General features: G+C 40.5%; 1 protein-coding gene across 13 annotated transcripts in view; it reads right to left on the reverse strand.

The window, feature by feature from the left end:
- Positions 1 to 17,424, reverse strand: part of cep290 (centrosomal protein 290) — an 81,936-nt gene that overhangs the window by 16,853 nt on the left and 47,659 nt on the right. For all 13 annotated transcript variants that reach the window (XR_004947995.1, XR_004947996.1, XM_036212195.1 and 10 more), the window contains 13 exons: positions 16,690 to 17,145; positions 16,451 to 16,615; positions 16,194 to 16,301; positions 14,954 to 15,088; positions 14,603 to 14,872; positions 13,066 to 13,173; positions 12,777 to 12,976; positions 11,308 to 11,521; positions 10,821 to 10,958; positions 6,321 to 6,542; positions 5,690 to 5,803; positions 5,072 to 5,214; positions 4,814 to 4,969 (listed from right to left, as the gene is read on the reverse strand). Coding sequence is in view for 11 of the 13 variants with exons in the window: in XM_036212195.1 (XP_036068088.1) it covers positions 4,814 to 4,969; positions 5,072 to 5,214; positions 5,690 to 5,803; positions 6,321 to 6,542; positions 10,821 to 10,958; positions 11,308 to 11,521; positions 12,777 to 12,976; positions 13,066 to 13,173; positions 14,603 to 14,872; positions 14,954 to 15,088; positions 16,194 to 16,301; positions 16,451 to 16,615; positions 16,690 to 17,145 (2,429 nt within the window). In the remaining 2 variants the exon portion in view is untranslated. The remainder of the gene's footprint in view (positions 1 to 4,813; positions 4,970 to 5,071; positions 5,215 to 5,689; positions 5,804 to 6,320; positions 6,543 to 10,820; positions 10,959 to 11,307; positions 11,522 to 12,776; positions 12,977 to 13,065; positions 13,174 to 14,602; positions 14,873 to 14,953; positions 15,089 to 16,193; positions 16,302 to 16,450; positions 16,616 to 16,689; positions 17,146 to 17,424) is intronic.

The raw sequence follows: 17,424 nt of genomic DNA on the forward strand, positions 1-17,424 counted from the left end.
CCAAAATCCAACAACCTGTGTTGTTTTCTGGGACATAGTTTCTGCAGAGCACGACAAGTTTAATGCAAACTAGAAAAGTTGCATTTATCTGCAATAATGCTAGTGTGAATGTTTTTTGTTGAATGTTTTTTAAAGATGCTGAAGCTTTTTGCTGAAAATTGTGACACAGTTTAGTTTAATTGCTGAAGGAATTTACTGAAAATACAAAAACTATTTGCAAAATGTGAAATTTGCAAAAAGACTGGAAATTTCGTTAAAGAACAAAGAGCGCTCAAGTTGACCTAAATTTCCTAAAACTTTGTAGAAAAATTACTTAGAAATCCCTAAAATATGCCAACTTTGCAAAAATATTTTGTGCATCGCTGAAACACTAGATCAGGGGTGGCCAACCCTGGTCCTCAGGAGCCTCAACCCTGCCTGTTTTCTAGTTCTCCCTGACCAGCTTCCTGCTGATTAGTTGACGTAAATGATTCCACATCCTGATTAGCTGAACACACCTGATTTCAATTGTCAGCATCAATCAGTCCAGGGAGAGCTGGAAAACAGGGAGGATTTAGGCTCTTGAGGACCAGGGTTGGCCACCCCTGCACTAGATAAACTTCAAAATAGCCCAAAATTCCCCAGTAAACTAAATTAGTCAAAACCATTAGCATCCTGCTAAAATATTAGTTGAAATAAAAATGAACATAAAAAACCTCAATAGATGCAAAATTAGCCAAAAAGGAACTAGCTCATCGCTTAAATACTAGCTAAACTCAACAATAACCAAAAATTAAAAAGTAAATTAATTAGTCAAAAACGTTAGCCTGTTGTTGAAATAAAAGCTAAACTCTAAATTAGCTTAAAAAACCCCACTGAATGACAAATTAGCCAAAAACGTTAGCATGTTGCTAAAATATTAGATAAACTCAATTTTTTTTGAAAATTATAATAAAAGAGTGAAACTTAGACCATTCATGTATTTAAAGACTTTGTGCTAATCTACTTGAAATACTTAAATGTTAAGGATTTGTCATTAATTTCCTATGGGGCAAATTTTGCTTAATATTTTAAAAACTACAAAAGTTTATAAAAACTAAAAACCAAGTAGTAATGTCCTGAACGAGCTGAATGTTTTGATATCAAGATTGCTGAAACCGCCAAAAGTGTGATTGAGTTTTACGTGCCGAAAAACGTATTGAAAGGAGCAGGAGAATCACTATTGTGTGAATGCTTTCTAAGCAATCACACAATTTCCCTGACTTGTGGGCGGGGCTGCAAAACAACACATTCTCTCTGCTTCCCATTACTTATAACTCACTCACTGTCACAAATACGTTATTTTTTCCAACTGCATTTTTAATCTGCTCCTGATTCACAACTTTTTGGAAAAAGAAATCGTCATTTTATTTTAGGCTGAATTTTCTTTCTCTATGTTCTCCATCATCAAGAAAACACCATAAAGACAATTTTTCTTCAAGCAGAAGTTTGAATTAACTTTTTTTTTTTTTTGCCTTTGCTCTCATCTCTGAGTCAAATACAAACCTGATATGTTTTTCAAACTTTGACCAAGTCCTGCAGTGCAGCTGTAAACAGCACACAGGACGCTGAATGAAACTGTCAGAATGAAAGACTTTACTGGGAGTACATTTCTAGGATCAGGTTTGCAGAGGCAGAGAATTACAGTAGAACTGCCTGGACCATAACACAGCTTACGGTCACCAAACTGTTAGAAATCTGAGCAGAAGGCTGAGGAGCCCAAATTTGATATATGTGGACCTAAACTATTTCCTCTGTGAGGTGTAGCAGAACAGGAATGAATGTTTTCTGCATGTATAGTTCCAGAGTGAGGCGAGACAGGGTGTGGTGTTTATTCTAATGAAACTGCTTCACATTTAACCTGAACAGTCCAATTCAATAAGGCTGTGATTTGTACTCAGTGCAACTGGATCATGAAGTAAAATTCAGAAACGGATTTGATCAAATCCATTTGAATGATTACCTGGTAAATCAGCTTAGAGAATGGATGGAGAGTGCAGAATCTCAACGCGGGTTGACCTGAACGAGGGATAGAGGTCTTAGGGTTGTCTGGGTCCGTGGAGGGACTGCAAATGTGTTTTGCGGTGCCTTTGAGGCTCATACGGCCACCTCCAGGACATCATGAAAATGGACTATAAGATTTCCATGTGTGTTGGAAGTGTATGGAAGAGTGTCGTGACGAAATTTGTAGTTAGTTAGTGAGGAAAATGTAAGTTACACGCACTTGTGATGTACAGTTGCCACGGTTGTTCGACACACTTGCGCCACACTCTAGTCGTTGGTAAGGTGTGAGTACTGGCTCCTTGCTTACTAGGCGTGTAATGGATCACAAAACTCACTGTTCAGATCGTGTCACGGTTTTAGGGTCACAGTTCAGAATGTGTCACGGTTCAGATCATTTATCGGATCAGTAAAAAACAACAATAAAAAATAACGAGATATAAGCCTAAAATTACTCTTTCGAACAGTTTCAAAACATATGTATTGATCAAACATATATACAGAACTTCAAAGCATAAATAAACTCTCACATATATTACATCAAAACATTTGCCCATTGAGGCCTATTTATAAAAACAAAATATCTTTGAACTTTGGACAAAAACAACAAACTAAAACACGTAGTTTCTGATAACATTTACATGTTTTGAGACCGAATCTACAAAAACTGGGAGAGAAGAATGCTTGAAAATATACTTCTCACAAACATTAAAGGAGCACTTTGAAGAAACACATTAGATACATCAGATCTCAATATGAAGTTGGATATCTATACAAATAACGACAGGGCAGTGTCTTAGGAACAAAAGGATGCCAAGTCTTTTATTGGAAATAAACGTTTTCAGTCTACAGAGGCTCAATTGTGTAGACACCATAAAATCAGAGTGAAATGAAGATGTGGCAATTGTATTCAGTGTGTATGGACAATTGTTTTAATAATGCGCGCGCAAAAGGGTCCGCGGTCCACATGTGCGCCGAATCATGGAGACTGATCCGTACGGATCACAGATTATCCGTGATCTATTACACCCCTATTCTTCACCGTTGCTGCATACACAGGGTGTGCATGTGGTGAATTGGGTATACTTCTGTAGCGTTTTTCTACTTTCGCTGAAGGCCCAAAGCACTTACAGTCACAGTCCCATTCACACGCTGATGGTGGCTCCACTGCGGAACACTGGTGCCAACCTTCCACTAGAGGCAATGTGGGGTTCAGTGTCTTGCCCAAGGACACTTCAACACATGGGCGGGCAAGGCGGGAATTGAACCGATCCGGTGTTGACCGCCCTACCGCTGCACTATGGCCGCCCCATGATACATAATTGCACATAGGATGTGGTGCAGAGGTAGGCGGTCGACCTCTGATCAGAAGAAGAACCTTGTCCTCCAGTGTCGAAGTCAATCCCAATTTCACTCAACCTCTGTCCCCTAACTCCAAGTCCACTGGAAAGTTGTGTAAGCCAGTAGATTTTTGACAACTGAAGGCAAAACACCTACGAGCCATGCAATAGCTAACAACCGACCGTAACAGAATCAAAGATGGGCGGGACTTTTATACTGGAGCTCAGACCATGATGACGTGAAACTTCTGGGACTCACACCAGTTGACAATCACAAAATTTAATTGTAACACTTCGTTTCCACCTGTAGGGGGCAGCACAAAGAGGGTTTTTGACTATATTTTCATGAATTAAACAAGTTCATCTTAATTAGTCAAAAATTTGGAGATGACCAACAGACAGAACTTTAAAAGCCCATGTGTAGAGGTCAATAGCTGAAAAAAATGGATTTAGTGTTTGGTTATCCTTTAAGCCACATTTGTCAAATTCAAGTCGCTAATTCTATCCGGCCCTCCAGATCGTTTTATTTTATTGATATTAATGGCTCTATACTATCTTGCACTTATTTCTAACTTGTATATTTTTGACAAAATGTATTTGTATGGAGAGTAAAATATTGAGTATCATTTAAGGCTTAAGCTAATTTATTCTGGAATAATATTCCTGCCTTTTTATTAGTCATAATTATGTTAAAAAGTTACAGTTTTAAAGTTTAAAAAAATTGACATTTTGCTAGCTTTTTATACTATTTTGGCATTTACTAAGATTTTTCAGGCTATTTGGGAGTTTAGCTAATATTTCAGCTACATGCTAGCTGTTTTGGCTAATTTAGGCTTTTTTTCTTTTTTTAAGGATATTTTTAAGTTCTGTTGCTTTTCAGTTTCGGCTAACCTATTTTTTCTTTTGTTTCTTGAGCCAATTTGGCATTTAGCTAATATTTTAGCTGGCTATTAGCTTCAGCGTTTTCAGCAATTAGCTTCAGTGATTTCAGCTATCAGTTTCAGCATCTTCAGCTATCAGCACTAGCATCTTCAGCTATCAGCACTAGCATCTTCAGCTACCAAATTCATCTTACAGCATTCACACTAACATTATCACAGGTAATGCTATATATTTAGTTAATAATTATGTTAAAAAGTTACAGTTTTAAAGTTTTAAAAATGTAGTTTTAGAGTGTTCAATGAATGTTTATCTTGTTCAGCCCGTGACCTAAGGTGTGTTTTGGATTTTGGCCCCTTGCCCCTTGTTTTGACCTGCTCCCCATAGAAAAAATGTGCATGAACATTTTGGCCGGAGTAATCTACTGTACGGCTTTGATATTTTGTGCGGGTCACCTGCATCCCCCGTACAGACAACCGTATCCACCTGTAAGGGCAGTTGTGACTAAGGTCTTGCACACAGTAATGACAACTGTCTGGACAGTAGAAATAACTTTTGAAAAGATAAATCTATACCTTATAGATGCAAGCTCTGTCTCCAGCTCTGAGTTTTTCTTCTTCAGCTCCTCCATCTCCTTCTCCAGTTCAGTAAATCGCACTCCCACCACCTGATCTGCGGTCACACCTCGAGCTCTCAGTTTTTTTTGCAGCGCACCCTTCTCCTGCTCCAGTCTGTACATGAATAAAAAAGGAAAACACATGTAAGACAGAGAGGATCTGTTGTCTCAGCTAACAGATACTCAGTGTCTATATGCCGGTGATGTACACACTGACCTGGAATAAAGGTCTCTCAAAGTACTAAGCTGCTTTGACAGGGACTCATTTTCTCTTTCCTTCTCCTTGAGCAAATTCTTCACCTTCTCCACTTTGGCCTGCCATTTTTTGCTCTCCTCCCACCGCACAACTCCTTCTTTATTCTGTCACAGAGGGAAGTAATCCTGTGTATCAACTGAACATATGTCAGCTGGTAATAAATCATTGTATAGTAGCCTTTATCTCAAAACTGTAACAAGTGTAAAGCAGTAGGTCCTAGGTGTGTTGGACGTCTCCAGGCGTTTTTGTTTTTTTAAATTCTGGTTCAAGAATGTAAAGCAGCACAAAGGCAAAAGCAAAAAGTTGAAATGAAATACAGATGGAGGATGTGGTATCTATTAAATACACTGGCTCAAGTCAAGTCAAGCCCACCTCTGGTCTCTGCTGCAAAACAGCTGTTTTAGCCATACAAAGATAGCTCCATAAATTAAATAACAGCTAATAAAAATCTGTTTGCTAATTTCCCACCAAAAAACCCCTGCTGCATTCCCCTAAATGAACCTCTGACGCCTCTGCAGAAACGGACCACACAAAACAATCATAACAGCAAAACATAACTACAAAAACTGGAGTTTGAACCTTTCCATGGTTCTCCTTAAGTTCAGAGGTTTTCTGCAGCTCAGACTCCAGCCTCCTGATCTTATTCTGTAGATTCTCGACGCTCTGCACTCTCTCATCTGGCTCTGGTTGATTCTGCAAAATGAAGCCAGACAGTCGAGATTGTTGGCATGGCACCACATATCTCTCAGACAGGTACAGTGAAGACAGACAGCAGTCCTTAAAAGCATTTCCTGGGAAAAGGAAGACTGCGCTGATTTGGAGGTATGTGATGGGGTGATAGAGTCATGAGAAACAGTTAAAAAGGAACTTCTTTGTGGATTTGCAAAAATATCTGAATAATTGAATCAACCCAGATATTTTCTGGAATTTATCTTAAATCTTGAATAGAATGCGATTAGTAGATTACATTTATGATGCATTCCTGAGGTTTTATTTTCTTATCTGTGCTGGAGAAGTCTAACAAGGTTTCCATGTCTCGCATCTCAATCTTGATCATATTTCAAGAAAGGAATGTCGCGTTTGAGTAAGAGGATCCTAATCTCTCTCCCACATGATGTTTTGGTGATGTGTCATGTGGCTGCTGTTGAACGCATCGCCCTGCGCCTGGTGTAACAGAAGTAAAAGGCCTTCAATGTGCTGCAGGTCAGACCTGCATGGCACTTGTCAGCCTCTTCACTTGCTGCTTGAGCTGCAGGTTCTCCTGCTCTCGTTCGTCCTTGTCGGCCTGCAGTCTTCTCTGCATTTTCTGACATCTCTGGTAGTCCTGGTTCAGTCTGTCCACTTCCTCTTTCAGGACGTGTTCGCGGCCTCTAGCTGCTCTGACAGACTCCTTCGCAGTGAGCAGTTCTTCACTCAGCTCCTGTACCTGCGCCTTTCAAAGAGCAGGGAAAGAGGAACGTATTTTATTTCCTGAATTCTTAAACAACACAAATGACAAACTAAGAGAAAACAAGGGGAAAAAAGTGGTATTGTATGGCCTGTATGTATGTGTCAGTTATATACTTAATCTGTCTCTTAACTGCATCCTTGTTTGTCATTTATACTATACTCTGTCTTCATTTCAGTTGTCTGCCTAAAGAGGAACCTTGAAAACGAGATGTGCCTTTTCAAAGAGCTGATCCTCCCATTGTTTAGTAAGTGGTTAATAATAAATAACTACAACTTCTAATTTCACTATTTTCTCCCAAGTTGCATCTCAATGATCCTCGAGGAGTTAGGAGGCGGCAGAGGAAAATCCCCAGGAGTTGAGGTTTGTAGCTGGTACTAAAGGAGATTTTTAAATTCATGATGGCCGCCTCTTCCAAAGGTCGAAGGTCAACAAAACTTCAGTCATGGTCGTAGACTTCACCTGGCAGCGTGTGTGAAGTTTTGTGCAGATGACTCGAATAAAAGTTCTTTTTTTTTTATTCACCGTATTCTTTTTTTTATTGATTGATTTACTGATTTGTTGAAAGAGGCAGACAAATATGTTTTTCTAATTTCTGTCCCCTTTTAATTTTTTCCTTTTTTCTTTTTCCATAATGTTTGAGTTCACACCACAAGTTTATATTGTGTGTTTTTACTATTAATGAATATATATATATATATATATATATATATTGGCAAATTTCACAAAAAGCTGTAGTTCATGTGGTCATCCCATCATGATTCCTGAAATGTCTATTTTGGTTTCATTTGTGAATTTTGAAATGTTTTTTTGAGCCCCATAAGAGATTCAGGGTACATTTTTTAGTGGGTTTTCCCACTTTGATATCCTCCTATGTTACTATACCCAAAATAAATGTTCCCCAGGTACGAGGTCAGTACAAATTTTGGTGAGTTTTTAAAGATGTGGCAGGAGTGAAACATTTGCTCAAAGTCGCAGTACGAAAGAAGAACTGCGAAAATAATATGATCCTTGCTATGCAGGACTGCTGCAGGCCATAAATAACAACAAATAACAACACAAAGACTGAAAATGTTGATGCTGCTGACAGTTGATCCTTTGGTGAACATCCCTAATAGCATCTGTGATTGTTTTAGGACTTTCTGATACAAAGGCACAGTTTGAAAAATACTCAACCAAAGAGTCTTTCTTGATATTTCAAACTAAAAGGACACTTTATTGATAAAACCAGCTGTTGTTTGTGCTCAGTTCAACACAGAAAAACACACATGTGTGTGACACTTCTGAGAGAACAATCCTCTCTGTATTACTGGAATCTCAAATAATTCTAATATTCTGTGTTTTGGGGGAAGTTTTAGGCTCTTTTTCATTCTAAAATAAATCAATGTTGACTCATACTAAAAAATGATGCAACAGCAAAATGATGTAACACAAAACTAAATACAACATGATTGTCAGCTTCCCAAAATGTTCAGAAATAGCCGTTTCAGTTTTCTGGAAAAGTTTTCAGCTGGAAGAGAATGACATTGAACTTTACCACTGTGGAGGGTATCGCTTTACTGTATCAAATCAACATTGGTTTAGCATTGGATGTCTGTAATGAGATACAAACGGCAACATTACTGACAAAAAGCCAGCCCTGCCAGGAACATCAGTGCTTATAGACCCACTTTAAAGGGACAAACCATGAAAAACAAACTCTTTGAGCTTTTAGGTGTATTATACTGTTCATTCCTCTATAAACTATTCCTCACTATTTTTACATTTCTGAGTAATCCTCTAAAAACCTGCACTCTGAGCACCAGCCCCTCCCATACCCACCAAAATGGGCGGGTTCTCCCATGCTGATGTCACAGAGTGAGACAGCCCCTTTCAGGATGCATCTGATCTGCCAGCACTGCTCAAGGCTAACACCAACACCCAATTTCTCCATGGAGCTAGCGGTGATCCGCAAAAAATTTTGCTTTTAGATGCAGAATACTGTATGTCTTCCAGTTGTGTCTTCAATAAATTCCAGCTCAAACAGGTGTTCGTTGCTTTAGACCACATGTCAATGTCAAGGAAATTCTATCCGGCCCTTCAGATCTTTATATTTTATTGTTATTAATGACACAATGTTATCTTGTGTTCATTTCTAACTTGTATAATCTAAAAAATATATTTTTATGTTGAGTAAAATACTGAAAGTTATTTAAGGTTTAAGTTGATTTATTCTAAAATAATTTTCTTGCATTTTATTATCCATAATTATGTTTAAAAGTTACAGTTTTAAAGTTTTAAAAATTGACATTCTGCTAGTTTTTTGGACTATTTTGTCATTTACTAAGATTTTTAGGGTATTTTGAAGTTTAACTAATATTTCAACTACATGTTAGCTGTTGGGGCTGCACGGTGGCGCAGTGGTTAGCGCTCTCGCCTCACAGCGAGAAGGCCCCGGTTCGAATCCCAGCTGGGACCTTTCTGTGTGGAGTTTGCATGTTCTCCCCATGCATGCGTGGGTTTTCACCGGGGACTCCGGCTTCCTCCCACCGTCCAAAAACATGCTTCATAGGTTGATTGGTGACTCTAAATTGCCCCTAGGTGTGAATGTGAGAGTGAATGTGTGTGATTGAGGCCCTGCGACAGACTGGCGACCTGTCCAGGGTGAACCCCGCCTTCGCCCTTCAGTAGCCGGGATAGGCTCCAGCACCCCCGCGACCCCGAAAGGGACACAGCGGTCAAGAAAATGGATGGATGTTAGCTGTTTTTGCTAACCTACGTTTTTTTTTAGTCTAATTTGGCTTTAAGATGTATCTGACTATCAGCTTCAGCTTTTCTTGCTATCAATTTCAGCATCTTCAACTATCAGCACTAGCATCTTCAGTGGCCAGATTCAGCTCACATCATTCACACTAGCATTATTGCAGATAATGCTTTATATCTAGTTCATAATTATGTTAAAAAGTTTTGGTTTTAAAGTTTTGAAAATGTATTTTTAGTGTATTTCATAAATAATTTGTTTTTTTGTGTTCCAAAGATAATATATGATCATATATATGGATATAGTTCACTCTGAAAGGCTTAAGAAAATCATGGTGTGACCCCCTAAACAACTATGTTTTCTGTGTTTATAACATGTTCTGCTGGCATTTTTCTGATGCTGGAGGACATTTATGAAGAAAATCAAGCTCAAATCTGCATTTCTATGGATTTAGTTATTCAAATAATTTTGAATCAGGAGCGGATAGAAAAATGCTTTTTAAAGAAGATCACATTTGTGATGCAGAAAATTTGCTGGGTGGGCCACAAGCTACCTTTCCCACTCCATTGTGATGCATCAGACAAATAGATCCACAAACGTCTGTTTTCCTCATCTGAGCTGGAGTCTGGATCTAAACTGTACGGCTGGATAGCTCACCGTGTTTGTTGTATGTTAAGTTTTGGTGTGAGGGGCTGTAAGCTTGTGGGAGCGTGCGTAAACAGATGGGTGACAGGAAGTGGGGGCGGGGTTACTTTGCTTTAACAGTCTCACCACAACTCAGAGATGAATTTTAATGAACTCCTGCTACTCTGCAGAAACTATGTTCTAGGACATGACACAGATTACTGACAACAGATCAAAAGAACAACAAAACAACAGAAATCCCACACATATTAAACAGAAACAAATGTCTCATTTGCTCTTTTTATCCACCTAAATTTGTGCATTTAGATACACACAAGCTGGAAGCAGATAATATAAGACCAGAGAGCATATTTTCATGTTTTTGATTTATTTTTCCTCGACTCTGCAGTCAACAAAGCAGATGGTGATTAAAGAGAGAAATACGGGCCCCCTGTGATGATCCAGATGTCAACATGCTGTTGGTGAAGGGACGCAGATTTGCTGTGCGTTCCCTCCTACCACCTTACAGCTGGCTAGCATTCATTAAAAGGCTGTTTCTGTGCTGTTAACAGTCTGATTGTAAATCAGTGCTGTTGCCAAGAATAGAAGCTAAACTATCATCCTGTTAGAATCTAATGCTCTTCTAGGGATTCCAGCTTCACAGCCCTCTCACTACTCTGACACTTGCCACCAACCCAAACATTTCTAAAGACCACACGTGTTATGAAATGAAACAGCCCCTTTCTTTCTTTCAGCAAATGTGTCCTACTGAGGCAGCACTGAAAAAGCTTAATCAAACAACTCTGCTGTTTGTGTGGCCGAAAGAATCCGACAAAGCCTCATCGGGTATCAGGGTAAAACTGAAAACTAGACGGGCTGCTGCGACCCCGGCGCCTCACCTTCAGGTCTTTGGTGTGTCTGTCAATCAGCATCTGAACATTGAGACTCTCCTCTTTCTGCGCAGCGCTGGCTATCACTTGCTGCTCAGCAGCCGACGTCATCTCTGCCCGCAACTCCAGCAGAGCCTTACTGAGAGCCTGGAAAAAACACGGATGGAAGAGATGCTGCCAATGAAAGATAGGATTAATTTAATGGTCGCACCTCATTTTGCAGTCAATACATCATCAGGGAGTTCCACAGGGACTGCTTCCTGGCTCCCACACATTTGGGATTAACATTATGTTCTCACAAAACTGGAAAATATCCAAAGAAACTATTCTATCACGCACGAGCAAAATGTGCTAGAACAGTTGTTGAAGGGATGTTGGTGTAAGTAAGGTGAACCTGCCAGCTGATCATACATGACATGCATTCCACATTACTTTCAGATATTTGTTCTGGGAGGAAAATTAGACTTTAACCATCAGAAAATAGAAAAATAAAAACCTTGAGCTGCTTCTCCTTCTGGGTTAGTTGTGCCTTCAGTCGTTCCACAAGGTTTTTCATGGTATTGCTGGGAGAGCGGACGTTGGCCTCCTTCTGTGCTTCCAGCTCCGTACGCAGGTAGTTCATCTCCTTCTCCATCTGAGCCATCTGGCTCTGCTGATCCTGAGTCTGATCAGTCAAAGCTTTCATCTGGGCAGCATAATGTTCCTCCAGTCTGCAAAAAAATCTCCTTTTGTTAGCTTTATTGCAGCCGAAGCATGATTACTTTAGTTGATGTATTTTTGAGATGTACCTGCTACAAACTGCACATCATTCATTTCTTTAAGGTCAAGCTTGAGACCAGCTTTACAGAGATCTATTTAACAAGTATAAATGAGCCTCATAATGGTTAAGTAAATAAAGAAGAACATTTTGAACACAAACTAGATCAAAAGGTATTATAAGACACTTCAGTATTCCTCACTTTCTTTAGCTACATCTAATAAATCATCAAAGTAAGATGGCATTCCTTCAGTTTGAGACACACACAAGAGATCATTTTGGTGATCCATGCATTCTTAGTGCAATTGAATACATATGAATTGGGACGTACCAAGGCTTTTAGATGCATTTTTAAAAATAAACCCTTAATAATGCAGTTATACTGAGTCCTGCTACTTTGTAGTTGGAAAGTTTTTGTTAGGATGTTGTTCCATTTGTTTCCATTTAGGCCTTTAAATTCTCCCTATGACAATTTTTTTATTTAAAAAAGTGTTCCCAGTAGTGTTTTAGTTATAATTATGACATTTTTAACCAAAATCCCACAATCTAAATGTCTTAAAAAGACATTTTTCATGTTGATCTGAATTCTCTGTTTCCAAAATCTCCTCTGAGGGGGCGTGGCTTTTAGCAGCTCCGCCCCTGACCCCCCTGTCTGATTCTGATAGCTCTGTGTCTCACTAGCGTAAATCTTCACCGCTGCTACATAAAAACATCCATCAATCTGGGTAATGTCCAGCCGTATGGTTCTGATCCGGATGTCAGCTGGACGAGGAAGTGAAGATCTTCATGATTCTTTCTGATTCTTTCTCCTTCCAGTTCACCAAAGACTCTTTGAGCTAATTCTCCAATGTTTATTGACGTTGCTGTGATCAATACATTCAATCATTGGTAGAGGGACAACCTGCAACCTTTAATGCCAAAAGAGCCATATGATCCAGTTTCTTATGGACTAAAATCCAAGATCCCAGAAAGGGTTATTTATAGTTGGCTCCGTGTGGCTTTCTAAAGAGCTTTCAATGTTTACGTTTCGACACACCCTGAGATTTTTACACCTCATATGTTAGCCTACAAACTGACCCTGGCCCGTCTGTCAGAGAAGAAAACAGTTATGTGGCCCTCAAAAGAAAACGTTTGGGGACCCTCCTTTAATACGAACGATTGTAGTTTAACAGGGTCCAAAAGAAAGCAAACATTTAAAGCTTACTGACTTTGTCATGTCATCCGTGTGTTTTCTAGCTCGCGTCTCCATGGTGATCCTTTGCTTCTCCAGCTCAGAATTGGCCTGTTTGAGCTTCTCAGAGATGGAGCCCAGAGAAATATCCTGTTCCGTCACTGTCTGCTCTAGCTCGGCCAGCCGCTCCAGGTGCTGGGAGGTCGGTAACCTGATGGTCGGCTTCTTCATCAACTCCTAAACAACAACAAATGAAGCAGTCAGTCCTGCAGCCACTTCACGATTTAGATTTCAGACTTTTATCTGGAAAGTGGGATGTCGGTCACCATGGCTGTCTGTTTGAAACGATCCAGGGAGGCATCTGTATTTAAGTCCAACTTCTGATGCAACGTCCTCAACTCCTCCTGGTGCCTTTTGATCATTTGGTCCTGATCCTTGTTTCCACATGAGTACGGTGCATAGGAACAAAGAAACGATGAGAAATGAATTCAAAAATAAAACAGAGACTGCTTAGTTTATGAGCATGTCTGTGGAGTAACACTGAAGTCCCACTCCTTTTGATCGATTGTAAAATCCTTCTCAGTGATCTTTTAATTATGATGATGTCGTTTTAAGCCCAAAATCAAAAACAACAGGTTGTTTTCTCAAACTTAGTTTCTGGAACTTATTAGAAATTAGCCTGAGTTGTAGGCGGGACTGTTGGGGTGGAGCATCCCCGCCCCCACTTCCTCTCACCTATCTGTTTCTGATCTCCCAGAAGCTTACAGCCCTTACAGCCCCAAGCTCACATTACCAATAGAACAGAAATGGTGATCAATATCATAGCTATCCCGCTGTACAGTTCTGATCCAGATTCCAGCTCAGACGAGGAAAACAAAGACGTTCATGGATCTATTGGTCTGTAAGTGGATGCATCAGAATGGAGCGGAGCAGGGAGCTTGTGTCCTGCCGATTGCAACTTCTATGTCACAAATACAATGTTTTACAAACTGTATTTTTGTCTGCTCCTGATGCACAACAATGAAGATGACGAAATACTTAGAAAGGCAATTGTTGAGCTTAATTTTCCTTACATATGTCCTCTATCATCAGAAAAATACTTCAAAAACATGTTAAAAAATGAAGGGGAAGGGAGAAGGGAAGAAATCAGATTGGGCCTCAGAGTCTGATAGTCTCTGCTCTCCTGTAAGTTCACCTCTTATTCTGAAAGGTGACTGTAATCATGACTTGATACAAAACCACTAAAGGTTGAGGAATAAATACCATGTGAAAAAATGCTTTTTTAAATGACAGAATGGAAAAGATTTCAGGGTTTTCCCTCAACAAAATGCTTAAAGAATCATTCAAAACATCTGGAGGGAAAATTAAAGGCAAAACCTTCCCCTTTTGTTTTGGAGGAAACTCTGTTCCAGAGCAAGGATTAAAAATATCGACCATGTATGCCCTTAACACTCAAACAGTCAGAGAGTGGGATGATGGAGGGTTCTACGCCTGTGCTTGGTAATGAGAATTGACACTTGTGAAATGGCAGAACTGATGCATAACAGTGGGGGAGACATTTCTAGAAATGCTTTGATTACAAACACACATTGGCTGCTGGGAAGGCCAACATTTAGGCCCGTTCTTGTCCTAATCAAGAACCATTTTTCAGTAAAATATTTATCCAGTACTGCTGCACATATTTGGAAATCATGTAAGCTTTTATAGGTGTTATGAAGAAAACATTACAAAGCAGTGGAAACTGTAGTGTCCTTCATGCAGCAAAAACATGAAATAACTTGAGTTTTCTCCATCAGCCATCATAAGCCAAAGGAGATGAAAACCTCTCATCCCTGTCAGTACATGTTTCATGCAGTGTGGTACCTGTCTGACTCTAGCCAGCTGGTGCTGGTACTTCTTCAGCAAGTCTTCCTTTTTGTCCAGTCGTCCCTGCAGGTCTTTGATGGTCTGTTGGGCCACCATGAGAGCAGGCTGGGTATCTGATTGACCCTCTTCTTTCTTGGTGAGGTCTGCCAGCAGCCGCTCTCGGTCGGCAGCGGCTGGGAGACGAAGACGCAGCTCATTGATCACTTTATCCCTGGATAAGATGTTCTGCTCTGCAGTCCGCAGAGCTGCCTCCTTTTCTTTCAACCTCTACACATCAAAATATTGTTGGGATAAAAACCTGAACCACAGAAAAATGACATGTTTCTGAAAGAAGAGCAAATACTCTGCCTCATTTAATCTTTTGCAAGTGGCCTGAGTGTCCATGATGATCCGCTTATCGTCTTTTATTTTGGTCAGTGCAAACTCCAGCTGATGGGAAAGAGGTAAAGATGGGTCTGGAAAGAGGCTTGAACCTTCTTCACTCTGAAAAACAAATTAAGAATTAGCAGAGGGATGAGAGACTTCCAATGGAATAAAAACTCCAAGTTTGTCTTGACCCAAACATGTTTAACCCAGTGTTTTTCACCCAGGGTACGCTAGTGTCATGTCAGGTGTGCGTTAGGAGAGTATCAGCTCTGTGTCCATCTAAACAGGACAGGTTTCACAATTAACAGTATAAGAAAACCGGACTGAGCGAGTGTGATGACACCCATTGAAAACTGTATATTTCCAGATCCAGCAGAATGAAGCTAATCCAGTCGCCATTTTTCCACGATTTGGACACCGTCATTTGGAGCCAGTCGAGATTAATAAGCAGTGATTGATCCGTTTGTTCGCTGACACGTTTCTATGACAACCACTGTCACCAGTCAGGAGTGATCATGTAGGAAATCCACTCCCCTTTCACTGAAAGCGGGCTGTGGAGAATCTGTCAATCAAACATTCAAGTTAAGGCCCAGAGGGCCACCACGAGCTTTTACTGAATAACTCGGCTTCTTGGAGCCAGCGGGCACTTCCTGTTTGGAACGCCAGGGTGGAGGGGTCACTCAGTCCAATTCTCTTATACAGTCAAGGGGTTTCATATGGAGTAAAAGCCAAAACTCTACCACGAGCATTTATCAAACTTCATGCATGCAAGGAACGTTCCACGGCGCAGGACAGTCTCTATGCCCGCTCGTGGGAGTATTCTTACGCTCCTAAAACTAGTTCTGCCCCCTTGTGGAGGGCCGTGCACTTGTGGAGCTTCTCCCACGCGCCCGTGAAAAAACTCACTATTGAGGGGGAAAAAAAAAAAAAAAAAAAGAAATACTCAAGTATCATTCGTTTTTACAAATTAAAACTAACAATGAATTAAAACTAACAATGAAAAGAGTAACAAATGTAGTAAACAAATAATTTTTGATGTTCTCATTTTTTAAAAATCAAAAATGAAGCAAACACATAATTAGGACTGCTATGATTACCGACACTAATCGACAACTAATCAACCAGTCGATTAGTCATTGCTTTATATTATATGGAGTCGAAGGGTAGTAAAGTTGAAAGTTATAATGACATTGCGCTAGCATTTTGGACTGCAGTGCTTTACCTTTTCAGCGCTGCCAACGATCTCACTCTGGTGCTTCTCGTAGTCCTCCAGTTGACGCTCTAACTCCACTTCTCGTTGATCTCTTGCAAGCTGCTGCTCTTCGTTAAGCTTTATGTTGAAAAGTAAACCTTTAAGTCTTCCTAACTAAAGAGGTTCCTTATATTAAAATAAAGCCAAAGTATTCCGTATACATGGTCATTTCTTAACACAGTAGGCTAACTCAGTTTAAAATGTTGTTGAGACTTTTATTTTCTCACTGTTTGCAGCTGAACTATTTCCTCCTCCAGTGTGCGGATGGTTTGTTCCTGCTCTCCCACCAGGTTCTTCAGGTACCTGATCTCCTCCTTCTGGACCGCCAGCTCCCTTCCTTTTCTCAGTTCCTGCAGCCGAGCCTCCTCCATCCTCTTGTGCCACTCGGATACCTGTGTGAATACCATACTTGTCTATAGAGTGAGTACAAGATCAGTCAATACAGTGAAACCTTTCTTCTACAGACCTTCTGTGCTCCTTTCACATCCTTCAGAGTTGAGATGAGCTCCTGCAGACCTTGAAGTCTCAGTTCCAGTTCCTCTGCTCTTCCCTGGGCCCTCTGCTTTTCCTCCTCAGCTTTCTTCCTCTCCTCCTGGGCTTTCACTCTATCCTCGTGAAGTCGCAGCATGGCTACAGAAAACTTTTCCTGCTGAGGAAGTGGCAGCGCTCCAGCAAACTGCCTTCGCAGTGACTGGATGGTCTGCCGCAGGTGCCTGGAGCGATTCCTGGCCTCTTGGCGAGCGAGAAAAAGGGAGCGCTCTGAGGCGTCCAGACGCTGCTCGGCTCTTAGCTTGTGGGCCTCCAGCTGCTGGATGCGAGTTGTGTAGGATTCCAGTTTTTCCAGAGCTGCCGATTCACTGAGCTGCAGAGCAACAATGTGCTGGTGGAGCTTTGCGATCAGAGCCTTCTCATCTGACTGTGACTGAGGAGACATTAAGGATACGGTAGTTCAGGGGTGTCAAGCTCAATCGCACAAGAGCCCAAAATCCAAAACACACCTTAGGTCACGGGCCGAACAGGACAAGCATATATTGAATGAACACTAATACACTTTTAAAACTTTAAAACCGTAACTTTGTAACATAATTATGAACTGTAAGCTGAATTTGGCCGCTGAAGATACAGAAAATGATAGCTGTAATCACTGAAGCTGATAGCTGAAATCACTGAAGCTGATAGCTGGAAACACTGAAGCTGATAG

The sequence above is a fragment of the Oryzias melastigma genome, linkage group LG6, assembly GCF_002922805.2.
Source record: "Oryzias melastigma strain HK-1 linkage group LG6, ASM292280v2, whole genome shotgun sequence".
Lineage (NCBI taxonomy): Eukaryota > Metazoa > Chordata > Actinopteri > Beloniformes > Adrianichthyidae > Oryzias > Oryzias melastigma.